At 43.4% G+C, this 26,950-nt stretch overlaps 1 protein-coding gene across 9 annotated transcripts in view; it reads left to right on the top strand.

The window, feature by feature from the left end:
* CEP112 (centrosomal protein 112) overlaps positions 1-26,950 on the top strand; it is a 729,616-nt gene that overhangs the window by 54,740 nt on the left and 647,926 nt on the right. For 8 of the 9 annotated variants that reach the window (XM_033961732.1, XM_033961731.1, XM_033961728.1 and 5 more), the window contains 2 exons: positions 11,501-11,576; positions 26,631-26,708. In XM_033961732.1, coding sequence (XP_033817623.1) covers positions 11,501-11,576; positions 26,631-26,708 — 154 coding nt within the window. The remainder of the gene's footprint in view (positions 1-11,500; positions 11,577-26,630; positions 26,709-26,950) is intronic. The other variant, XM_033961733.1, reaches the window with a different exon arrangement.

Below are 26,950 nucleotides of genomic sequence, written 5' to 3'. Positions count from 1 at the left end.
AACTTGACATCATTGTGACATCATCAATATACACCTAGATGGCAGATTTGTCACAAAAAAATCCAGGAGTATGTGCTGGATTACCTGACCATCCTAGGCATTTGAACCCACCATCTTGGGAAGTTAGAAGAAGTGCCTTTAACCACTGAGCCACATCAGCTCTGGACCCCGGAAATGACGGAGTGCAAATGTAAATGCCAAAATCCTCTCTTATGACATCAAAAAGAGGATGTGAAAGTACCAGGCGGTTTTGCTCTGGATTTGAAATCACCAAGGCTCGCTCTGAACATTTTTGTTGGAGTCATATAGCATCAGGAGACTCACAGGGCAGAAAGCCGATGTGGCTCAATGGTTAAAGAACTCTCACGGCAGCCAATCAGCTAGCGGCTGTGCACGGGTAGGAGTGAAGGTAGGTCACTCTTGCCATGGTTTACCGCTGGACCATCAGGGATTCTAAAGGTACGTGGGGGAGGTAAAAAAATTCTTAGAATTGGCTGGGACAGGAGGTGGGAGGGAATCCCTCCGAGGGATCACTGATGTTATAATGCCTGGCTCTGCCCAACTCTACCTCTGGACTGCCCTGGCACTGCCTAGATAGTGCCAAAGCAGTCAGAGGATAATTCAGCAACTGTACCCAGTTAAGTGCCATTTAATATCCCCTCCTGACCCGCTCAGCACGATTTAACTGGGCAGAAGATTCCTCCTTGGTTAAAACCATCTTGAATATTAAGAGGAAATTATGGGAGAGCTTTCAGGGAAGAGAGAGCGAGACAGCTTCCATCTTGGATTGACCTGTCTGAACTAATAAGTGCCTGTTTCTACACAGAAATGGTTTCTTTTATGTGCAAAAGAGGCTTGCGAAGTTGCCTTACTGTTCACCAGATTGCACACCTTTAATATCACACTCACAAAAATCTTACTCCGTTTTTGTGGGTTTATAGTACAGGTTTCCAGGAAAGCACTGCAAGAGCAGAGCCCTCCATCAGTGACTTTACAGTGAGAATGCTAGAAGGAAATTTAAAGAAATTAAGACACTTTTGAAGTTTAGAACATAAGAATGCCTTACTGGGTCAGACCAATGGTCCATCAAGTCCAGTAGCCCATTCTCACTGTGGCCAATCCAGGTCCCTAGTACCAGGCCAAAGCACAAGGAGTAGCAATATTCCATGCTACCGATCCAGGGCAAGCAGTGGCGTCCCACACATGTCTTTCTCAGTAACAGACTATGAACTTTTCCAAACCTTTCTTAAAACCAGTTTAAAATGATGAAATTTTTTGACACCCACCAGAAAGGACTTAATGAAGATTTGGGTTTCTTATTGCATTATAAACCATACAATTACACTGTCTGTCACCATCTCATCACCCATCCGCCTTTCCATTTTTCTCCCTCCTACCCCCAACCTTTCACCCATGACTGTCATCGGAATGCACTTATATATTCTGATATTTGTCATTTGCTCATTTCAGGTATTGCTTTGAAAGCTCATAAAAAATGTATTATTAGTTCAATAAAAAGGCGTCATCTTAATTCTTTTTTTGTTCTGTTTCTATTTATTACATTTAAAAGTGGACTAGCACAGCTGCCCCACCATTTTATCCAAGAAAATCCTGAAGATTAATTCCCAACAGGTCTTTTTTCATCGTGCTAAATTGTAGTAAAGTAGTGTCGGTTTACTCACACCCAATATGTGTGCTGCAGTTGACTTAACATCACATAGAAGTCAAAACGGGAAAAAACTATATGATGGCCTCCTAGCCACACAAGCAGCAAAACTCGACAACCAGATCTCCAATCTACTAATTATGACCCCAGACTACAAAAGAAATAGTCTCTACTCTTCAAGAAATTCCTGCAAACGACTTAATACCGCTAGCTCCTTCCCAATTCCCCAAAGCAACCTCATCTAATAATAATAATAATAATTTTATTTCTTATATACCGCTAAACCATAAGTTCAAAGCGGTTTACAACAAGTTACATACAACGAGAGTAACAGATGTTTACAAGATACATACAATGAGTGTATGAGATGTAAGGGGAACAGAAAAAGTACTTTCTGGGATACAAATTGGAAATGGAAGAGAACCAAGATGGTTTGAATCAAAAGGAAGTATCTAGTCAGAGATTGGGATGCAGGGGAAAACAATTTGGGTGGAATACCTTTACAAATGGGAAGAAGGATGAGTTAATCTAAAATCAAGAGAATTGGGGAATGGAATGAGGATAACTCCGTATCTCCTCTAGAAATTACCAGATATCTTCTTCATGTAATACGTTTTTTTGTAATTCTTTTGTAATCCGTCTTGAACTGCAAGGCAATGGCAGAATAGAAATCTCTAATGTAATATAATACAACTTGTTTACTGAAACTGACAGTAGATGGCGATCTTGTATTGCTGAACAGTGAAAGGGCTCAAATGGGGATTCGAGTACAAGCTTGCAGTTTGAGCAGTGGCACCATTTCTTTGGTTTAGAAAATATGAACAGGGATGAAGTTTGGAAAAGGTCAAGAGGCAGCACTACTAACTGTAACTGTATTTATTCTTTCAGTGCATTATTTCCTTCGCTTATTCTATCAGTAAATGGACACGGTTAAATTTAGTAGCTGGAGATCTATTGTATATGGACATCTATGAGCCCTTTTTACTAACAAGCATTAAGCACTTCATGCGCGAATTAACATGTGCTAACTTTAGCACTGGGATGTGCTGACAGTTACCACGCTGCTTTGACATTTAAATGGCAGTTCTATAACTGGGCACCCGTGTCACCTGAGCATGTAAATGTACAGAATACCTCTCACATTAACAGATAAGTATATATTTACAGTGTAGCTACGGGCTGTTCTGTAAGAGCATGTGTAAGTGACACACTGTAAATACGAGGGGGCTTTGACAAAGACATACAGTACCTCTCAGTTCCGTGCATAAATTACAAGATATTGTAAGTTACACGTGCTTGCAGTCAGAGGCGTACCTAGGGTATGGGACACCCGAGGCCCATTGTTTTTTAACACCCCCCTGCCATCATTTTTGACACCCCCCAATGTAAAAAAATATTTTTAGTAATGTTCCCCCCCATAATGTTCCCCCCCAGGTGCCAGCCATGAGGGGGGTGTTTCCAGCCTGGGAGTCATGGTCTGGGAACTTCCTTTCTCACGGCCTGGCGCCAAGGCTCTGGATCGTCCCCGTGGCCCAGCACGTTCCCAGCCTTCTCTCCCTTGACCTTCTGTGAAGCTGAAAATACTGCCGGCCTCGGCAGTGATTCAGCTACGTCGCCCGCAGCTCCCCTTCTTGCTTTCCGTGTCTGCCTCTGCAATCCACCCGGGCGGAAACAGGAAGTTGCGTCATTGGCAGACGCGGAAAGCAGGAAGGGGAGCCGCGGACGACGGAGCTGAATCACTGCCGAAGCCGGCAGTTTTTTCAGCTTCACGGAAGGTAAAGGGAGAGAAGGCTGGGAACATGCTGGGCCACGGGGACTATCCAGAGCCTTGGCACCGGGCCGTGAGAAGGGAAGTTCCCGGACCATTACTCCCAGGCCGGGAACACCCCCCTCATGGCTGGCACCCGGGGCAGACCGCCCCCCCCCACCCTCCCCCTTGGTACGCCACTGCTTACAGTTAAACCTGTGGGTGCTTTAGGTTTTAGGTATGAAGATGCTGGATTATGCTAGTATTCTAATGGGATCTGGGCACCCAGGTGCATTATAGAATCAATCGACTGGCACCTTGCTGCCCACTTATGCAGTTGCCCCTTAGTTAAATGACATAATGTGTAAATGTTACTACCTGCATATGCTTTAATGCAATGGATTTTTTTATTTAGATGATATGGTTTTTGAAGAGCCAAAGTGTTCATTTTTTTATTGAACATGTATGTAATGTCCAATTTTATGTACGAGGGTCATTTCATAAATAATGCACAAGTTGGATGATGCAATTGCAGGAAATCTTGTTTCACTTTCACTTCAGTGCTTGAAGCAGCAGGACGTGTGCTTAGGAGCTCTGTAGTGGCTGTGAAAAGTGTGGGAAATGGAGGCTGCAGGTGTCTCGGGTACTGTGTCTGTTGACGATCAGAGTTCGTACATTAAGATTGAAACTCTACATGGCAAAAAACCAACAGAAATCCACAGTGCGTTACGTGAAGTTTGTGGTGAGTTAACAGTGGACCGTAGTACAGTTTCTCGGTGGCCAACTCGTTTTCATAGTGGTCATGTGAGCATAGATGATGATGCAAGACCAGGAAGGCCGAAATCAACAACTGATGAACAATGTGTGAAACAAATGATGATTTTTGCTTATGATCATGAAGGCATCATCATTACAGATAAAGTTCCATGTGGAAGAAGTGTCTGGACTGTAGGGAGCATGAGGTAACACCTCCCAGCCGTATTCGCGTAGTTTTTCAATGACGAGTGGAGAGTTCCATCTTTCCCACGACCAAAAATATTTTGACAAGCTCAATCAAAAGTCAAATAAATGATGATTTTTGCTTATGATCATGAAGGCATCATCATTACAGATAAAGTTCCATGTGGAAGAAGTGACGTGATGTTTTCCAAAAAATGCGCAGAAAAATGCACAAAACCCGGCCTCAGTTGGTCTTGGCTGGGCCACTCATTCTTCACAACGACGCTCGCCCGCACATAGGGAATGTCATCATTGAAAAACTACGCGAATACGGCTGGGAGGTGTTACCTCATGCTCCCTACAGTCCAGACATGAGTCTACCAGACTTCAACCTTTTTCCAAAGTTGAAACAACCTATGCGTGGACATCGTTTTGCATTTCTGGAAGAGATTTCTTCTGCCGGTACCCGAGCCATTTGGCAACTGAACAAAAATTGTGTATTGGATGGAATAATGAAGCTTCCCGGATGTTGGGACTCTAATGTCATTGCAAAGCAGGGAGACTATATTGAAGGTTTGTAAAGAACTACTTGAAAAAAACAACAACATGTAAATTGGGAACAACAGTGTGCATTATTTATGAAATGACCCTCATATGTTCTTATGTAAACCATATAGGCCTTATATGGTATATAATTTTTAAAAACTAAATAAATGCATTGCTTGGCATGGGGTGGGGGAATGCATGGTGGAACTGGCTATGTGTTATAGCTTAATATGAGCAGATGGCCGCAGCTAAGAAAGGTTCTATGACCATTTTCCATTCTACCGGCAGCCCTTTGAGGGACTATTGCGATGCATTATGATCCGGACTGGTCTAATTGTTTAGCTTGCAACAATTACTTCAGGTCTTTAGGCTGCTTTGTTGATAAATGATGATACATGGTTGAAGTCAATTTATACTACTGTTTTTACATTGCTGAACTTGTTATTTTCTGTTGTTTCGTTGTTATAAAAATACAAGCTTTTTAATTGGAAAAAAAACATTTACAAAGACTAGGGGACCCCCCCATGAAGTTACAGGGAAGTGCTTTTTAGAACTAATAGGATGAAATATTTTTTCACTCAAAGAATAGTTAAGCTCTGGAACGCATTGCCAGAGGATGTGGTAAGAGCGGTTAACGTAGCTGGATTTTTGGACAAGTTCCTGGAGGAAAAGACAGACATGGTATTGAGACAGACATGGGGGAAGCCACTGCTTGCCCTCGATTGGTAGCATGGAATGCTGCTACTCTTTGGGATTCTGCCTGGGCCACTAGGGAAACAGGATACTGGGCTAGATCCAGTATGGTTATTATGCTCCTATTCAGTAAATAGCGCTCAATTTAGGCACCGTAAAGCTCCGTGCTAAACTTGTATTCTATAATACCACGTCACCCCCGCCTATGTAGACTCTCCCTGGCTTCCGATAAAAGCAAGAACTCAATTCCAACTCTACTGCTTACTTTTCAAAGTAACCCATGGTATGGCCCCCAAATACCTGAACAACCGTCTTTGCCGCTACCGACTACCCAGATCAAGAAGAACTCAGAATCTTTTCACCTTCCCCCCTCATCATGGTACCCGACGTAAGAAACTTTACGACAGCCTTCTAGCAACTCAGGCAGCGAAAATGGACCCCACCATCACCAAACTGATGATCAAAACAACAGACATCAAAGTGTTTCTGAAAGAAATCAAAACATTTCTTTTCAAAAAACACGTCCTTACTTAATGTTCCCCTCCCCAATCGCACATGCACTCTCCCCAGCAAATAACACACTAGTCATCCCCTTGAACCTCATTTACCAAAAATATCCAAACTCCTAAATAAGCATCTCCCTTAGGCATCCACTTAACTGATTCCTTCAAAGTTAGGTATCTTTCTTCAGTTGTCTATATTGTTTTCCCCACTGAACCTTGTAACTACTTGAACCCTGTCAAGTTATTCTATCGATAAATCCAGATATCTTATACTTGTATTTCTATACCACAACATGTAATTTACTTAAATCGTTGTAATGTAATTCTCTCGGTAATGTCCTGATCTCTTTTAACTGTAATCCGCTTAGAACCGCAAGGCACAGGCGGAATAGAAATCACAAATGCAATGTAATGTAATGTAATGTAAAGGGTACTTCATGCCACGTGCCCTTTAGAGAATAGCATTTAGCACTGATTCCTGTACCCAGCCTCGGGCATGAGGACTTAATGCCTGCTGAAACCTAGTATAGCTACTGACACACAATTGTTGGGTATGGAAATTCAAATATTTTGTAACATTGCATCTAATTTCTGGGAACACCCCGAACCCACCTGTGGCCATGTCCTGTTTTGGGTTGTGTGCCAGTACCTTCGGTGCACCGCATTTTAGAATAGCATGTAGGTTAACGCCAGTGATTGCTGACAGCATGCCCAAATCTGGGGGTTAACATGCAGTCAGTTTTCTTCTGCGGTCACTGTAGGTGAAGATGTTGGGTATGCCCCCAACATTTAGTGCATATTAAATTTATACAAGTACAGTGGTACCTCGGTTTACGAGTGCACCGGTTTGCGAGTGTTTTGCAAGACGAGCAAAACATTTGCAAAATTGGTGCCTCGGAAACCGAGCATGGCTCGATTTACGAGCGCACCCCCCCTGCGATCCGGCACCCCACCTGCCTCGAACCAGCACCCCCCCGCCACGAACCGACCCCCGACACGATTGGGCACCCCCCACCGCTTCTTACCCTCATCTGGGCACTCTTGAAGATCAGCCCTCGTCTGCTGGGCCTTGAGCATCTGAGCATGCTCAAGGCCTGCGAGTTCACGTTCTGAACGTGAACGTGAACTCGCAGGCCTTGAGCATGCTCAGATGCTCAAGGCCCAGCAGACGAGGAGTCCGATCTTCTAGAGTGCCCAGATGAGGGTAAGAAGCGGCGGGGGCGTGCCCAATTGTGTCGGGGGGGGATGTCGGATCGTGTCGGGGGGGGTCAGATCATGGCGGGGGGGTGCCGGTTCGAGGCAGGGGGGGTGCCGGATCACAGGGGGGGTGCCTGATCGCAGGGGGGGGCCTTCGAGGGGAGCAATGCCGGTTCTCGGGGGGGGGGGGAATGCATCAAAGCGAGTTTCCATTATTTCCTATGGGGAAACTCGCTTTGATAAACGAGCATTTTGGATTATGAGCATGCTCCTGGAACGGATTATACTCGTAATCCAAGGTACCACTGTAATAGATTATCAAATGGCCCCTATGTCACTTAACATCTTTCAGAAATCCTCTTAGCTGGTCTAATATTTGGGTCTGTTGGCGCTGGCAGGATTTGCCATTTGGGAAATGGCTTCTGCTGGTCTGAGAACAGTGCTGAGAAGCTCACCCTTAGAGGAGACTGTCTTCCACGTCCAGCTGATCTACTACTACCTATCACTTCTATAGCGCTCAAAGGCGTACGCAGCGCTGTACATTTTGATATTTAATAGATGGCCCCTGCTCAGAAGAGCTTACAATCTAACTTGGACATACAGACATGTCATAGAGCAGTGGCTCCCAACCCTGTCCTGGAGGACCACCAGGCTAGTCGGGTTTTCAGGATAGCCCTAATGGAATATGCATGAGAGAGATCTTCATATAATGAAGGTGCCAGTCATGCAAATCTGCTCCATGCATATTCATTAGGGTTATCCTGAAAACCCGACTGGCCTGGTGGTCCTTCAGGACAGGTTTGGGAACCATTGTCATAGAGGGTAGGGGATGCAGAACCCAAGGTGAGAGGAGTTAGGAGTCAAAAGCACTCTCAAAGAGGTGGGCTTTTAAATGGGCCTGGAACACTGATCAAGGGACTTTTACGAGTTGTACGGGCAATTGTCCTGAGAGAGAGGCAAATTGAAAATGAACATAATTGTAACAGCAAGCAAAGTTATACTACAGATCCTTATGCTAATTAAAACGGCAAGCGTGACTTTACTTCTCCCTCCGTATCCATCAGGGTTAGGGGCAGAGCCGGCCCGCGAATATTAAAAAACCGCAAATAATATTCGGGCTGGTTCTGCCCCTAACCCCCGCATCCCCCAGGCTATTTTAAGCCCTGTAAGCCCCCCTGAAACCTTACCTGGTGGTCTAGCGGGTTTTCGGGGCAGGAGCGATCTTCCCACGCTCCTGCCCCGTGCAGATCACTCACAGGAAATGGCTGCCTTGAGTTCCCGTAGTCTCTCGAGCCATTTCCTGTGAGCGATCTGCACGAGGCAGGAGCGTGGGAAGATTGCTCCTGCCCCAAAAACCCACTAGACCACCAGGTAAGACTTAAGGGAGGCTTACAGGGCTTAAAACAGCCCAAAAAATTAAAATGGTTTTTTGGGTTTAAAACCACGAATAACTGAATCCGCGGGTTCGGAAGGGGAAATGTATACTGTAGAACTGTATTAGAATTTCGGTCATAGTCTGGCGAAACTTCTTATTTTCATGTGCTTTTTCTAGTAAACTTTTTTTTCTATCTTGACTGATTTGACTTAGAATCAGAAGCTGAAGCCCTATGTTTCATCCACAGCAGGAGCAGAGCCAGCACTGCATGAAGAAGTGTCTGTTGACTTCAGTTTTACTTGGGAGGGACCAATGTATAAATTGAGAGAGTTTAGTTCTTTTGATGTGCCAGTATGGAATCAGTTTATTTGTATATTAAAAAAAATTCTTAACCTCTTAACCATAAGCAGCTTACAAAATACGGTCATAAATAAGGTATCATTACATTAGGGATTTCTATTCCGCCATTACCTTGCAGTTCAAGGTGGATTACAAAAGAATTATCCAAGATGTATCACAACAAGAACTTACCAAAAAAAAAAAAAAAAAATTGGTCATTTTCAAAGAGAGTAAGAAATGGGTAAGGTTAATTGTTTGGGGTAGTTGGCTTTAGTGAGAGGTGGAGTTTTAAACTTTCAGTATTATTTCTTTTTTCTGAGTTTTCTTGAAGAGTATGGTCTTTATTTCTTTTCTAAAAGTCTTGTAGTCGAGGGATGCAGTCAGTAGATTGGCGATTTGGTTGTCTAGTTTGGCTGCTTGAGTGGCCAGGAGGCCATCATATAGTTTTTTTCCGTTTGACCTCCTTAATTGGGGGGTATGAGAATGGGGTGTGAGTTTTCCTATGTCTGGTTGCGGTGTTGTGGATGAGGCGGTTATTCAGGTAGTTTGGACTGTCTCCATATAAAGTCTTAAATAGTAGGCAGTAGAATTTAAATTGTATTCTTGCTGGGATCGGAAGCCAGTGCGATTGGAGATATGCTTCTGTAATGTGATCATGTTTCTTTAATGAGTAGATGAGTCTTAGTGCTGTGTTTTTGATAGTTTGTAGTTGTTTTGTTATGGTTGTAGGGCATGGGAGGTAGAGGATATTACAGTAGTCAAGTAGGCCTAGTATTAAGGACTGAACTATGAGCTGGAATTGTGTTTTCTCGAAGAATTTCCGAACTTGTCTTAAGTTTCTCATGACTAAGAATGACTTTTGTATTGTTTTATTGATTTGCGGTTGCATGGTGCAGCATCTGTCGATAGTTATTCCTAATAGTTTTAGGGTGGTTTGTATTCTCCAGGAATATCACCTACTTATTCATAAATAAATTTATCTTGAGTATCTTCTTGAAATTTTGCATATCCGAAAGTAATCTTAAGAATCCTTTCAGATTGTTCCATAAAGATGTCCCTACTATCGAGACCACAAATGTTCTTGTATTTTCGTAATGGATATGCAAGAACTCATTTGTAGATAATTGCATCATCCCGTCTGACCTGAAAGGTCTAGACGTTTGATACAATTTCATCACTTGCGATTCACTATAGTGATTCTATAGTGAATCACTTTGAAAACCAATACGAAGGTTTTGAAGACAATGCGGCATTTCCCAGGCAACCAGTGAAGTTTTTTAAGTAATGGTGTGATAGGGTCGAATTTATTTCTACCATATATCAAACGTGCCGCAGCATTTTGAATTGTTTGTAAGGCTTTGCGTCGTTTATGCTGCCAACTATCCAAATAATTAGAATCTCATACCAGTTCTGTTTTAAGTCTGTTTTTAGGTCAGACCCAGAAGTGTAAATGCATTTTTCCTTTATCAAATGCCACCTTCAGTATGAAGACTGGGAACTATGTTCTCTCTTTGATAGTGGGATATGTTTACCACAATAAAATCCAATCCAGTGGTCCAGATGAGTGGGGAAAAGATAGCTCACGTTTTATTATGTTTGTAAAGTTAGTCTTCAGTATGTTTTGTAAGGTTCAGTTTTTTGTTAGTTTTGTTTGTCCCCCCAATTTTGTAATTTTATTGATTTGTTCTTCGTTTAGAATTTTGAATAAGCGATTAATCAAATTTTATAATAAACTTGAAAGTAATAAACATTTGTAAGTAGGATCCAGACTAGTAGAGAGTTAAACTAGCACACATTTAAGATACTGAAGGGAATAGACTTAGCAGATAAAGACAGGTTGTTCACCCTCTCCAAGGTAGGGAGAACGAGAGGGCACTCTCTAAAGTTAAAAGGGGATAGATTCCGTACGAACGTAAGGAAGTTCTTCTTCACCCAGAGAGTGGTAGAAAGCTAGAACGCTCTTCCGGAGGCTGTTATAGGGAAAAACACCCTCCAGGGTTTCAAGACAAAGTTGGACAGGTTCCTGCTGAACCAGAACGTACGCAGGTGAAGCTGGACTCATTTAGAGCACTGGTCTTTGACCTGGGGGCCGCCGCATGAGCAGACTGCTGGGCAGGATGGAGCACTGGTCTGACCCAGCAGCGGCAGTTGTTATGTTCTTATGTACACAGCACATTTGAAAATAAATTCCCTTTCTGGGTACACCATAAGCCTATCTCTGCATATTTTTCTTTGCAGAGCAAAGGGGAGCCATATCTAAGGCATGACATGTTTTAGCCAAAAGAAATATAAAGTTAGCTTAAATCAGTGTCTTCTCTACTGGGTCTTACCCAAATATTAAAAGGAAATAATATTGTTCTTTATAGACTTTTAGGCCAAATTACATTCAGTTCTCTGAAGCAACAGTAAATCTGTAACTTAATCTTTTCTATTTACAATTCTCACTCTTATGTTTATTAAGTGCGGTTTCTCTCTCTCATGTGGTTTGGTGACAGGCAAAGATATGCATTCAGATCGCAGTCCTCAAGTCCCATTCGGCGCTTCGATGAAGAGAACCTCGCTACTCATCAGGTAAAATGGGGTTCAGCGGAGAATCCGCAAATTTTTCAAGAGCAGGGCCAGTGGGGTATCCCGCTTGAAATTTGCTGAGCAAGGTGGGGGAGGGGGGAGGTGTCGATCTATCCAGGAGTTTTCTATCATGTCTTTTTGTCTTCTTTGGCTGGCGGTTCTTCATCAGTCTTGCTGTTTTGTTACCATATGTGATAAAAGGAAACTTCTTTGTAGGCTGCATTCAGCCATAAACAGGAAAAGTGAGTTCAATGGGCCACAGTTTAAGAACATAAGAATCGCCATAAAGTATGCTGTACCCAGCTAGATCCCAAGTAGTATAACAGATTTTATGCTGCTTCTCCTAGTAATAAGCAGTGGGTTTCCCCAAGCCATCTCAATAATTGGCAATGGACTTCCCTTTTAGGATATCCAAACCTTTTCTTAAACCCCGCTAAGCTAACTGATTTCACCACATTCTCCGGCAATGAATTCCAGAGTTTAATTACACGCGTAATTTTTAAATCGGGCTGCATGTACAACAAAGTTGCCTTTAGCCAGGCTCCGTTTTACTTGGTTGCCTCATTTTCCATTGCCTCTCACAAGAATATTAGAAGATCTCGTGCCCTTTTTATATTTCCATCTGTTAAGGGCTGCAAAAGTAAAAAATATCATGATCGTACTCTTGCTTTTCAGGCAGCTTTTTATGATAAGGATTTTCAACCACTTCTATCGTCGTCTCATTTTTATCCACATTTTAGAAAACAATTAAAAACATTTCTTTTTTCTAGGTTTATAGCCAAATACATCTCACTTACATGATGTCCTCTTAATTTGTTTTTCTTTTATTAATCTTTGGTAAACCGCGTTGAACTTAATGACTATGCGGTTTAGAAAGCCTATGTTATGTTAGGTTGTGTGAAGAAATATTTTCTCCGATCTGTTTTAAATCTACTACTTAGTAGCTTCATGGCATGTCCCCTAGTCCTAGTATTTTTGGAAAGAGTGAACAAGCGTCTCGCATCTACCCTTTCCACTCCACTCAGTATTTTATAGACCTCTGTCATATCACCCCTGAGCTGTCTCTTTTCAAGTTTCAAGTTTAATCTTTATTTGATGAATCGCTTATAACAATATCTAAGCGATGTACAGTATAAAAACCATCAGAATGTGGTAATACATTTAGTTTACAGAAGTCAATTAAAAGACATACAATGTTGGACAAAACAGGAAGGGGTGGGAAGGAAGGGGAAAAGTTACAATTTTGTTATATGTTAGAAATTGACATCAAAAGGAAAGCACATTGGGTAGTAAAGGGTTAAGATGATATAAGAAAGATGTGAAAACCTAAAATGTTATGTTTTATGAATCAAATGCGTCTTGAAATAGATATGTTTTTAAAATTTTCTTAAACGCGACGAGGTCTGTTTCGTTTTTAATATAATTTGGAAGGGAGTTCCACAATGTAGGGGCTTTCACAGAGAACATATCATTACGTCTTGTGCCTATGATTCTTAGCGAAGGGATTGAGAGTAATTGTAATGAAGAGGATCTTAAAGAACGAGAGGAGTTAAAAAGAGACCTAGCTGCTTTAGCCTCTCATTTTCGTCACCCTTCTCTGTATCTTTTCTAATTCTGCTATATCTTTTTGAAATACGGTGACCAGAACTGCACTCGGTACAGTATTTAAGTTATAGATGTACTATGAAGTGATACAAAGCCCTGAGTTACAGTAAGAAAAATAAATATGCATGTACCGTATTTTCACGCATATAACGCGTGCGTTATACACGATTTTTACAAACCGAGTATAACCATGCGTGTTATATTCGTGAGCGCGTTATCCCCCTTTTTTTTTTTTACATAGTTCCCCCCCCCCGACGTCCGATTCACCCCGCAGGACCGCTCGCACCCCCACCCCAAAGGACCGCTCGCGCTCGAACACGCACCCGCACCCCCTGAAAGCCTGATGCCCCCCCCCCGACATCCGATTCACTCCCCCGCAGGACCGCTCGCACCCACACCCCGAAGGACCGCTCGCGCTCGCACACGCACCCCCACCCCGAAGGACCGCTCGCACCCCCACAGCGTCCCCACCCCCCCATCATGTAGAAGCTGCCTACCTTCGTCCTGCTGCTTCCTCTGCCGGCGGTCCTGCCCCTTTTCTTAGCCCTGCGTCTACGCTGCTTCCTCTTCCAGCGGTCCCGCCCTTTCTCTGACATCAGAGAAAGGGCAGGACCGCCAGAAGAGGAAGCAGCGTAGACCCAGGGCTAAGAGAAAGGGCAGGACCGCTGGCAGAGGAAGCAGCAGCACGATGGTAGGTAGCTTCTTCATGATGGGGGGGGTGGGGAGGCTGTGGGGGTGCGAGCGGTCCTTCGGGGTGGGGGTGCGTGTGCGAGCGCGAGCGGTCCTTCGGGGTGTGGGTGCGAGCGGTCCTGCGGGGGAGTGAATCGGACGTCGGGGGGGGGGGGCATCAGGCTTTCAGGGTGGGGACAGGACTTCAAGGGGGGACAGGACTTCAAGGGGGAGAGGAGAGTCGGGGTGGGCGAAAGGAGAGTCGGGCAGCGACGGGAGAGTTGGGGCGGCATGCGCGGTAAATAAAAATTTATTTACATAAATTACAGTTTCCCGCGCGCTATACCCGTTTTACACGGTTTTACACGGGTGCGCGGTATATGAGTGAAAATACGGTAAGTAACTTGGCTAAAGTTGGTAGCCCATCTCGGGGAGCTGTCCCTTTAAATTGGTGATAGAATTCTGATTTGGAGCCATAAAGTTCCCAAATCCATTAACTCACAAAGCATTTTATTTATTTACTGACATTGACCTTGAATGGTGAAATCCAACTTCAATCTGACTGCATGCTTATGTCTGTATTTTGTAGCTAGACTGAAAGCTTGTTCTCCTTTTCAGAGATTATAAATGACTTTTGCCTTTAGTGTGAACTGGTATTTCTTACTACATAAATTTCATTTGTGAGCTGAATCAGTTCAAAGGCCTTAGGCAGTGTTTATGCTCTTTTCTTTCCAAATTCTGAAATATTGTTTAGGTTGCAGCTGAAATCATGTCTCGGTAATAACTGGCCTTGGGAAACATTAGAGGTGTTTTAAGGCTGGCATTATTTTCATGGACTGATTTAGATAGATTTTTTTTTTTTTACTCACTTAGTAAATCATTTGATGTGAACAAAGCAAATAGCCTCATTTCATATCAGAACAGCATTTCCACAAACATCCTTAAAGGCCTCTGAATTTTATTTTCATGTAGAATTACTTACCCTTTGCACAATAATCCAGCATATTTTGGCTCTTGGGATGGTTAAAAGACCCATTTTTAATTGTAGTTTGAAGTTAATGCTCTGATTTTCTTTCCCCTAGCCTTTGCATATAATTTGGTTTGACTTTTGCGTACAATTTGGTTTGCCACCGTGGGCATCCTGTGTTTAAAATAAGTCCTCCGTTGAAATTATAAATAAATTAAAAAAAATAAAAATAAAATAAGTCCTCCGTACACTTACTGGGGACATGAAGTCACACTCTTTAAAAAGCACAAATTCACCAAGCTCCAGATCTATGTACAGTATATGGGGGTCAATATTCAAAGCAATTTAACTAGCCAGAAATGGCTCATGAGAGTTATATTGATCGTGCAGAACTATCTATTGATATTCAGTGGGCACAGACGGCTAAATGCAAAGTTTTTTAAAACATATTTATCAATGACCTAGAGGTGGGAATAGCTAGCGAGATAATTAAATTTGATGATGACACAAAGTTGTTCAATCGCAAGAGGATTGTGAAAAATTGCAAGAGGACCTTGGGAGTCTGGGCGTCAAAGTGCCAGATGACGTTTGATGTGAGCAAGAGCAAAGTGACGCATGTGTGAAAGAGGAACCCGAACTATAGCTACGTGATGCTGGGTTCTGTGTTTGGAGTCACCGCCCTGGAAAAGGATCTAGGTGTCATCGTTGAGGATACGTTGAAACCCTCAGCTCAATGTGCGGCGGTGGCTAAGAAATAGAATGTTAGGAATTATCAGGAAAGGAATGGAAAACAAAGATGAAAATGTTATAATGCTCTACGGTACGGCCGCACAATTCTGGTCGCAGCTCAACCTACCTGAACAACCGCCTCATCCAAACTACCTCAACCAGGCATAGAAAAATTCACACCCCATTCACACCCCCCCCTAATCAAAGAAGTTAAACGGAAAAAACTATATGACGGACTCCTTGCCACTCACGCAGCAAAACTAGATAATCAAATCTCCAATCTACTGATAACAACCCCAGACTACAAAACGTTCAGAAAAGAAATAAAGACTATACTCTTCAAGAAATCCCTGAAAAAATCTTAACACTATGAATACCTTCCTTCCTCCCATCTTCTTGACCCCCCCGAATCTTTACTTGCTCTGGAAATGACCAGAGATCTTCTTTTGTAACCCACCTTCTATATCTCTTTTGTAATCCGCCTTCAACTGCAAGGTAATGGTGGAAAAGAAATCTCTAATGTAATGTATCTCAGAAAAATATATAGCTGAATTAGGAAAGGTACAAAGAAGGGCGACGAAAATGATAAGAGATGGAGCAACTTCCCTATGAGGAAAGGCTAAAGCGGTTAGGGCTCTTCAGCTTGGAGAAGAGACGGCTCAGGGGTGATATGATAGAGGTCAATAAAATACTGGGTGAAGTGGAAAGGGTAGATGTTAAACACTTGTTCACTCTTTTTCCAAAAATACTAGGACTAGGGGGCACGTGATGAAGCTGCTAAATAGTAGATTTAAAACAGACCGGAGAAATATTTTTTCACACAATGTGTAATTAAACCCTGGAATTTGTTGCCAGAGAATGTGTTGAAATCAGTTAGCTTAGCAGGATTTAAAAAAGGTTTGGATAAATTCCAGGAACCCCTGCGAATATAAAAAAACAGCGAATAAGGTTTTTCATGGGGGAGCCTGAAGAGGGCAGCGGGAGAGGGTAGCAGGAAAGCAGCCAGAGCGCCGCGAGTGCAGGAAATCACTCACGGTACGCTCCGACCGCCTCTTCCTGCACTAAGTTGGGCCTTATCCAATCAGGAGCCGATTGTATAAGGGAACACTATATTGAGATGGCTTGGAGAAATCCACTGCTTATTCCTAGGATACGAGTAAAATAGCATAACTACTTGGAAGCTAGCTAGATACTTGGGACCTAGGTTGGCCATTGTTGGAAACAGGAGACTGGACTTGATGGACCAGTTGTCTGTGCCAGAATGGCAATTCTTTTGTTCTTATGTGAGCCAAGTATATGACAGTCAAGCCACTGTGACATCACTGATGAGGTTGGCTCTTAGGCACTGGTGGAATGAGGCATTATGACATCACAGTCTCAGCTCTGGATTGCTGCTACTCTTTGGGATTCTGCAAGGTACTTGTGACTTGGATTGGCCTCCGTGAAGATGGGATACTGGGCTAGATGGACCTTTAGTCTGTCCCAGTGTGGCAATTCTTATGTTCTTATGTGAGCCGAGTATAGGACAATCAAGCCATTGTGACATCACTGATGAGGCTGGCTCTTAGGCACTGGTGGAATGAGGCATTATGACATCACAGTCTCAGCGCTGGAATGTTTCTACTCTTTGGGTTTCTGCCTGGTACTTGTGACTTGGATTGGCCTTCGTGAAGACGGGATACTGGGCTAGATGGACCTTCAGTCTGTCCCAGTATGGCAGCTCTTATGTTCTTTCCGTATTCTGTGGACAGTTTGGGGAGAGGAGTTGGCACTTAAACAGAAAAGTGCTGATTTTAAGCATTTAACTGTCTAAGTTGAGCAGTTAAATAGGACTGACTTTTATGTGGTCCAATCTTCACGTGGCATCACTTAGGGTAGTTAAGAGTTGAATATTAACATTTCTATCATATCCCAGGCCCATTCCACCAATCTTCAGGCTTTTTCCAATGGCCTTTTAAGGGAAGGAGTGTGGCTGCTGGACCCACGAGGAGTGGGGGGGGGGGAGGTGCTGCTGCTGCATTCGTGATCGCAAGAGAGGCTGCTGACCTGGAGAGGTTGGTGGGAAGGAAGGCAACATGTGGCAAATCCTTTACTGTCGGGGCAAAGCCATTCACCACTAAATGGGGCGGTGAATGGCCTTGTCCCAGTACCTGCGGCAACCAGTTGATTTTATTTTTTTCCCCCGTTCCGGCGGGTTACACTTGGGTAACAGTCACCATGTCAGTCTCTACTCTGATCCTTCTCCCCCGCAGAACACCAAAACATTGGTACTTGTATGCAGGCATGAAAAGCCTAGGAGTAGGGTTGCCACATGGCTTCAGCAAAAAAAGAGGATGGATTAAAATATCCGGGTTTTATTTCTATTGATTGGGCGGTTCGCATTAATAAGACCTAATAAGGGAGAGGTATCTGTTTGTGTTTTTCTTTTTTTTTAATTTTTTTATCCACCATGATATGCTACAATTATATCTACTGTAAAATATCTTTACAAAGTTAGTATAGCCTAAGGGATAAGTCTAGAACAATTTAAACAGCTTAAAATATATTTGTTTGATGTTTGGAAAAATTGCAGTAGCTGCTGTTGTGAAAGACTCTCATAGCCTTGAGGAAGAGTATGGAAAGCATCTTTCCCTGGGCCAGCCTGAGTTCATTAAGCCCAATTACAGATAACATCAAAATGCAAAGCATTTAACCCAAAGTGAAAAGTAAGAAGACATGTAAAGGGCAGCTTTGCACGTCATACCTTTTGCAAATATCATGCGAGTGCCAGAATACCGTATTTTCACGCATATAACGCGCGCGTTATACACGGTTTTTACAAACCGTGCATAACCTTGCACTTTATACGCCTGAGCGCGTTGTACAATTTTTTTTCAATCCGATCGGCATCCCCCCTGCGAACCGGCATCCTCCCCCCCCCGCTTGCATCACCCCCCTCCCCCGCAATCCTACATCCCCCCCAGCACCACAAAACATGTCTTACCCAATTGGGCACCGGCACCAGCACCAATGCACAGGATGTGCCAGTGCCAGTGCCCGAAGATCCTCCCTCGTTGGTTTGGGTTGGTTTGGGCTGGGCTGGGCGGTGCGGTGCAGGAGAGATCCTCCTTCTTCCTGCGCCGGGCTGGACTAGGCTTTGAGCATTTGCGCATGCTCAAAGCCTTCTGGTCTCACTCTCTCGGAGATTAAGATTATCTCGGAGAGAGCGAGACCAGAAGGCTTTGAGCATGCGCAAATGCTCAAAGCCTAGTCCAGCCCGGCGCAGGAAGAAGGAGGATCTCTCCTGCACCGCACCGCCCAGCCCAGCCCAGCCCAACCCAAACCAACGAGGGAGGATCTTCGGGCACTGGCACTGGCACATCCTGTGCATTGGTGCTGGTGCCGGTGCCCAATCGGGTAAGACATGTTTTGCGGTGCTGGGGGGGATGTAGGATCGCGGGGGAGGGGGGGTGATGCGAGCGGGGGAGGGGAGAATGCCGGTTCGTAGGGGGGATGCCGGATCGGATTGAAAAAAAAAAGTTGTAAAACGCGGGTAAGCGAGCGGGGGGGGGGAGGATGCCGGTTCGGAGTAGGCGGGAGGAGGTTTTAGCATGCGCGGTATACATGTGTGCGCGCTATATTAAAATTTTTTTACATAGATTTGTGTTCCCCGCGCGCTATACCCGTGTGCGCGTTTTATACGGGTGCGCGTTATCTACGTGAAAATACGGTAGTCTTCATTTTCACACTTTACTGTTATGTTTGCCTTCTTTCTGGATGTTAAGTGCAGTGTATATTTATGGCTGTGTTGTAACTACAATAGTTTCCTTTTGGTTTTTTTTTATGATGGCATGAAAACTTTCCTGTTACAGTGCACATTTCTAAGAAAATGCATTTGAAAAAAATGCATGAAAGAAAGGGATCTTTTTTCTTTTTTACAAAATGGTTTATGCGTTTCCTGCTTTTATTTGGTCTCTAAGTCATGCTCCCAGACTAAAAGCTTCAGTCTCGGGAAATGATTCATTGCAATAGGCCTGTTCGTTTTAAATGAAAAGATCTCCCCTGCGGTGCATCCCTGTAACCAGGAAACCAGGGAGTGATTTACAGCCCCAGTGAACTTGTGGTACCGCACCACTCGGTGGACTGCATTTAAAGCAGTTTTGAAACTATGCTTTTCTTTTTTTGTTTTGGTTATTAAACTTGGTAACTGTGGGACTGGCCCCTTACTTCAGCCGTCCCACTGTGGTATATGAGCCTCCTGCCGGGCGAGAATGCAGCTTGGAGACTGTGTTCTCAGGCTCCAGGAGGGGAGGCGGTTGTTTGCTAATGACTCGGCTCCCGCTGCCACAAGTGATGTTACGAGTTTTAGTTTCATAGGAGCGGTGCCCTCTTGTCCTTGACCAGCGAGGGAGCCTGAGTCACCTGGGTCAGTTGTCTAGAGAAGAGCAAATCTGTCAGAAAGATTGTGGGGGAAGGGGAAGGCCAAAAAGTAAGCCCTGGATATTGGTTTGCTGGGTATTCATTTTGAAGGTCATTTTAAAAGTGATGTATGTGGATAAACCAAGTGGTTACAAAATTGCCTGGAGAATATGTCTAAAAATCTGCCCTGAACATCCTTTTACATTCCCAAGGGCGCTGTTATACTTGAGACGAGATTCAATTGGATTTTCAAAAGAAAGCAGTTACATTTTCCTGAACATTTTATTTGTACTCGATATAAACGCCTGATGTGGTAATTTTCAAAGCATGCACTAGCTTTTTCTTTGAAATTTGCTGCTGCTTGTGTGCATTACGTGCTGCAAAGGTTAGGTGATCTCTTGTGCATTATACTTTAAAAATAGAACAAAACATAAAACCCCCCCTCATCAGTACTGGGCAAGTTTCTCAAGTAATATCTTCATATAACATTTAAAGGTTTTTAAATATTGAAATGTGCTCATAAGCTCTTCAGCAAGGCACCACAGCAGCGGTACAACGTCGCTGGAAAGGTGCTTGAATTTTAATCATAACACATTGCCTGGAACAAGGAATCTTGCTTCTACTGGAGTGGCAAATGTTATGGCTCTACAAAAGTTGTTTAACAGTAGACCACTTATCTGAAAAGGTCAGTTCACGGCTCCAACACAGTCTGTGTTTCGCTACGCTACATCAGGAAGCTGGAAGGATGAGCTTTTTATATTGATTTTATTTGCAGTGTGCAGTGCCTGAGTCCTTTGGTCTACACCAGGGGTGCCCAATAGGTCGATCGCGATTGACCTGTAGCTCGCCAAAGCAAAGTGAGTCGATCGCCCAGGACTCACTTTGCCTTGGCGATCTCTTGGGCCGTTCAGTCTTCCTCTCCCCAACATCAATTCTGCCGTCGGAGAGGAAGTTCGGGCCAGCCAGTCGCTGCCTGGCTGGGCGGAATTTCCTCTCCGACGGCAGAATTGACGTCGGGGAGAGGAATGCTGGTCGGCCCGAAGCAGGGAGAGCTTGGGGTGGCGTCGGCTTTGGGGCCTGTTATCCATTGGTGGCAGATTGGGTCCTGTTCCCCGATGGCAGTGGCAGTGGCTTGGGGAAGGGCAGGGAGAAAGAAAGAAAGGGGCGCAGGCATGGAGACAGAAGGAAAGAAGAGAAACAGGAAAGAAAGAAAGGGGGCATGAAGAGAGAAAGAAAGAAAGAAAGAAAGGGCAGGGAGAGAGGAAGAAAAAGTTGAGGGAGGGAATGAGGTTTGGAGGAGAGGAAGCATACAGGCTGAAAGAAAGATTGGATGCACAGTCAGAAGATGAAAGTGCAACCAGAGACTCATGAATTCACCAGACAAGGTAGGAAAAATGATTTTATTTTAAATTTAGTGATCAAAATGTGTCTGAATTTATATCTGCTGTCTATATTTTACAATAAGGTCCCCTTTTACTAAACCGCAATAGCAGTTTGTAGCGCAGGGAGCCTATGAGCGTCGAGAGAGCGCTGGGCATTCAGCGCAGCTCCTTGCGCTAAAAACTGCTATTGTGGTTTAGTAAAAAGGGAGGGGGGTGGGTTTTGTCTATTTTTGTATGGTTGTTACTGAGGTGACATTGCATAGAGTCATCTGCTTTGACCTCTTTGAAAAACCCCCGGAATAGGAATGATAATTAACATTTTCTATGCGTACGGTGTGCGTTGTGTTTTTTTAAAATTTTATTGTTGGTAGATCATTTTGACTTGGTCATTTTAAAAGTAGCTCGCGAGTCAAAAAAGTGTGGGCACCCCTGGTCTACACACTTGATGTTGAAAAAAGACGCTCGGGAAAGAGAAAAAAATACCTAGATTTAAACTAGAATAACTTTCTGTTTCTGGTGGGAATCATTATGCCAGATTTATAAGTTTGAAAACATTAAGGGCTCCTTTTATGGTTAGCGGTTTTAGCACGCGCTAAACCCGCGCTACGCGGTTGGAACTAACGCCAGCTCAATGCTGGCGTTAGCTTCTAGCACGGCCGGCAGTTTAGCGCGCGCTATTACACGCGTTAAACCGCTAACGTGGCTTCGTAAAAGGAGCCCTAATTCTTCGCAGAGGGGATACCATAGCAAATTCAAGGAAATTCGGGGCCCGGTAACAAATTATTGTAAGTTATGAATGTGACTTATTAATATTATTATTAACATTATTTCCCTTTGATTCATGAAAGATTGTTATACACATCCAGGTGGGGTGGGGGGGGTTAGGTTGGGGGGGGGTTAAACAGCTATATATTATTTGTCGGAATAGAGTGCAGTACGTTATATTATTTGATCGTTCATATGCTTGCACTATGTATTTGATGTCAAAAACGAATAAAGAAAAAAAAATAAGAATGCACGTACATTTTCCTGAACATTTTATTTGTACTCGATATAAATGCGTGATGTGGTAATTTTCAAAGTATGCGCTAGCTTTTTCTTTGAAATTTGCTGCTGCTTGTGTGAATTACGTGCTGCAAAGGTTAGGTGATCTCTTTTTTTTAAATTACATTACATTACATTACATTAGGGACTTCTATTCCGCCTATACCTTGCAGTTCAAGGCGGATTACAAAAGAGCTAACTGGACATTTCCAGTGAAGTTACAACAGTTTTGGGTTTGTTTGTTTTTTTGTTACAAGGGAGGAGAGGTACCTGGATTAATTCTGGAAGAACTTGCAAATTGGATATTAAATTGACTGTATGTTACTGTGTGATATAACAAATAGATTACAGTTTTATAATTCTTTATTCATTTTTGACTCTTGCAATAAGTGTACAATATTCAATCAGATAATTTGTACAAATCACTTGACATTCTTAACAATTATTATCCATTACATATAAAAACAAAGACTCCCCTCCCCCCACCCAACCCAATCATCAATAATAAATTCATTAAATCACATAACATACCTCCCCATCCCCACACTAATTATATTCCTATGTAATAACAAGGTGTCCAAAGTGTCTAATCATTAGAATATGCAATCAATGGCCCCCAAATCTTTTTGAATCTATTATAACTTCCTTGCTGAAGAGCAAGCACTCTCTCCATTTTATAAATATGGTGGTTAGGTGATCTCTTGCTAAATCCTGTTCATGTGAAAGACCCAATGCCTGCTCTATACTTTAATTGTAACCTGTCTATAGAGGTGATCGGCTGAAAAACCTCCCTATGGTAAGAGTTCACCCTCCAGTCGTTGCAACTCAAAGACTTTGATGAATAGCTTAACTTGATATTAGTAATTCAAAACTAAAAATAGTAGTAATATCTTCTCTCTCTTCTCGTATCAATCGTGCGATCATCCCTGCAATTCACTTAGCTTGTAAATGGGGTTCACGGGGTCCCAACTTGGCCCCGTTTCGATCCCTGCTTCAGGAGACCCGAGTTGTACCTATTCAAAAGAGTTCCTGAATGCTGTTGACGGTGATACCTAATAACTTCGTGACATTCGATCAGTCAATTCCAACCGCCAGCTGTTCCCTTCAGAGTTTCATTTTATAAACATTTTTTTGATCACCCTCTATAGATAGGTTACCTTTAGAGGTCAATTCGCTTTATTTGTATTGAAACTTCTTTCTGACCTTGATCTTATATTTAGTACCCCTGAATTCTCTAAAGGAAACAAATTTGCTCTATATTCTAAGCAGAAATATCAGGAAAGAGAAAAAAATACCTAGATTTAAAATAGAGTAACTTTCTGGCCAGGAATAAGAAACGACATCCGTGTATCACTTCATTCTTAATGAGTCCAGTAGATAACCTTGAATTTTCACTTCAGTACTTTGTTTATTTACTGGTAAATTCTATATAGTCTGCCTAATTTTATTGGTTATTAGGCTTAATTGGCGCTGATGGCACTTAACCCCTCTAATTGCCGTTAATTGGACTTAATTGAAAGTTAGGTGCCTAACGCAAAAAATGTGATTCTATAAACAGTAGGCGCTTAGTCCAAAGTACAGTGGTACCTTGGTTTACGAGCATAATTTGTTCCAGAAGCATGCTCGTAATCCAAAGCAACTTTCCCCATGGGGGATAATGGAAACGCAAATGATTCGTTTCACAACCCACCTTGATGATGAAAAAGCACTAGCAGCCCACACTGTCTCTGTGTCCTCATCTTTCACTGGCAAGCCCGCACATCCTCGCGGGTTGGAGCACCCTGCCAGGCCCACTCCCGGGGCCCACAAGACGGCAATAACAGCAGGAAGCCACGTATAGGACCGTAAAGGCAGCCGACATGGACGCCGAAGCAGCAGGAGAGAAAGTGGCTCATGGGCCCAACCTCCTTCTCCTATGACCCGCACAGGATTGTCTTGCGAGCCTCTTGTCGCCCACCGGCGCAGCTCACTCCCCCTGTACGCGCGTCACCCTCCCGCTTAACTTGGAGTGCCACTTTCAATCTGCGCCGCCGTCTGGTACGCCTTGACTGCGCATGCACCCGCAGAGCCAACATCCAGGGACAGGCGCCGACTCTCGCTCTCCACCAATTGGAGGCTTCCGAACAGAAGAACGCGAGAATTTGGTGGTAGGTTTTGAAGGGAGGATGATGGGAAAGTTTTCTTTTGCAGATCATTATCTTTCGTGGTTTCTTTGGTTACGAGTTGACCATGTTGGGGAAATTCGGCGCATGCGTTTTTCAGAGAAGCTGTTCAGGTAGCCCTTGTAATGGTGGTTTGGAGGACTCGTGTATCGAGTCAACACTCGTCTTGCGAGTCACAGTTTGCTCGATTGTTTTGCTCGTCTTGCAAAACACTCGCACAACGCGTTATTCGCAAACCGAGGTTTGACTGTATTTAGTTAAAAGTGGGTATGAATTATGGGCGTGTTTTCGAGTTTGGCGCTGTTGCACGCCTAACTTAAGTATACGTATTTAGGCCAAAGAAATCCTAAATAAGGTGCACCTAAAAATTAGGACGTCTAGGTCTGCTTAGGCAGCGCCAAGCACGATTCTACACAGTGCGCCTAACTAATAGAATCGTGATTACTTTTTTAGATTAGCTATATAGAATCGGGCCATTACTTTTTTGCCTTTTGGGGGATAACATAATATAGATGAAAGTAATAAATCAATGGAGTAGCGAGGGGCATTTAGCGCGGTTTAGTAAAATAGGGCCAAAATAGAATAAAACAGACTCCACTCATGAGGAAAGTTAAGTGGACAGTTTGAAATTTTACAAAAATGTTCCTCCTAGATTCTCAAATTTTATTAAAATGTTGATATAACATCCAATAGAAGTAGTTTGCAGGGAGCAAACATTTTCAAATGGCAAATTTCATGGCTCAAGAGTTTAAATCCTATGCATGTCATTGTAGATCGCGGCATTGTGACACCGACCAGGGATTCAGGAGGCGGTGGGGGGATGTATGGGAAGTGGCCTAGTCTCGGCAAGGCTGCGGATTAGTCTTTGTCTTCCGAATGAAGACTAATGGTTAAGAGCCCTCGGCTATAGTATTGGGCAAAGCATCTGGAGGCAGCACCCGCGGGCAAGCCTCTTTTAGAAAGTAGAGAAGTCTTGTCATTGACTATTTTCTTTTAGCGAATTGTAATTGAATCCTCTGGTATCAGAAGTCAGTACTTCTTGACTTGGAATATAACACTTCAGATAAAAGGATCTAGACAATGTGAACGACTTGCTTTTATGGGTGAAATAGTTTGGCGACAGTGTGGTACAGTTTCATTTAATTACGGTCGTTTCAGGGCTGATACGGCAGTGGGCTAGAACCAATACAGCATAAAACTACTACTGCCACTACTATTAATTATTTCTATAGCGCTACCGGGCGTACGCAACACTGTACAGAGTCGCAAAGATGACAGTCCCTGCTCCAAAGAGCTTACAATATAAACAGACAAACAGGATGTCATGGATACAGTTAAGGGGAAGGGTTAATCTGCTGGCTGGGTTGGAGGACAGAGGGGACTACAGGACAATCAAGCCATTATGACATCACTGATGAGGTTGGCTCTTATTGGTGGAATGAGGCATTATGACATTACAATCTCAGCTCTGCTTCCCAAAGACTGAATCTCTTCACACAATTATTTCTATAGGGCTACCAGACGCACGCAGCACTGTACAGAGTCACAAAGAAGACAGTCCCTGCTCAAAAGAGCTTACAATCTAAACAGACAAACAGGATGCCATGGATACAGTTAAGGGGAACTGTTAATCTACTGGCTGGGTTGGAGGGCAGAGGGGAGTACAGGACAATGAAGCCATTATGACATCACTGATGAGGTTGGCTCTTATTGGTGGAATGAGGCATTATGATGTCACAAGCTCAACTCTGCTTCCCAAAGACTGAAACTCTTCACACTACTATTGCTACTATGAATTATTTCTATAGCGTTACCAGAGGCACATAGCACTGTACAGAGTCACAAAGAAGACAGTCCCTGCTCCAAAGAGATTACAATCTAAACACAAACAGGATGGATACAGTTAAGGGGATCAGTTAATCTGGTGGCTGGGTTGGTGGGCAATGGGGTGTAGGGTTATGGATTTGAAGGCTATATCAATCTGCTTTTAAACAAGGGAAGGGGCTTAGCATACCAACTTAAGTAATTTATTCCAGGCAGAGAGGACAGCTAGATGAAAAAGAAAGTGATTCTAAGATTGCCTTTCAAACTCATCTTCCAGGAGGACCATCGTAAAAGAGGTGCTGCTGTTTTGGATGACAGTGACATAGAAGTACGTCTCAACAGCTGGAACCTTGGGGTAAGGTAAACAAACTTAAAAAATGTGTTTATATCTTTTTTTTGGCCACAAGTTGAAAGCAGTCAGGCTATCATTTGCTTTGCCATTCGGTATGTGGAGGCCTCTTGCTGTTTTCCCAGGGTTGCGATAGCTGGCTACTTTTTAAGTACTTGGCATCTTAGAGGAATTTCATATGGGTTTTAAGTGTAAGCTCTTCAAATTTCTAAATGGGAAAGCAACTGGCCAAGAGCATATCTTTTTCA

The sequence above is a fragment of the Geotrypetes seraphini genome, chromosome 10 (genome assembly GCF_902459505.1).
Source record: "Geotrypetes seraphini chromosome 10, aGeoSer1.1, whole genome shotgun sequence".
Classification (NCBI taxonomy): Eukaryota; Metazoa; Chordata; class Amphibia; order Gymnophiona; family Dermophiidae; genus Geotrypetes; species Geotrypetes seraphini.
Note: the sequence above shows the minus strand (reverse complement) of the source record. Positions and strands in the feature narration are given on the sequence as shown.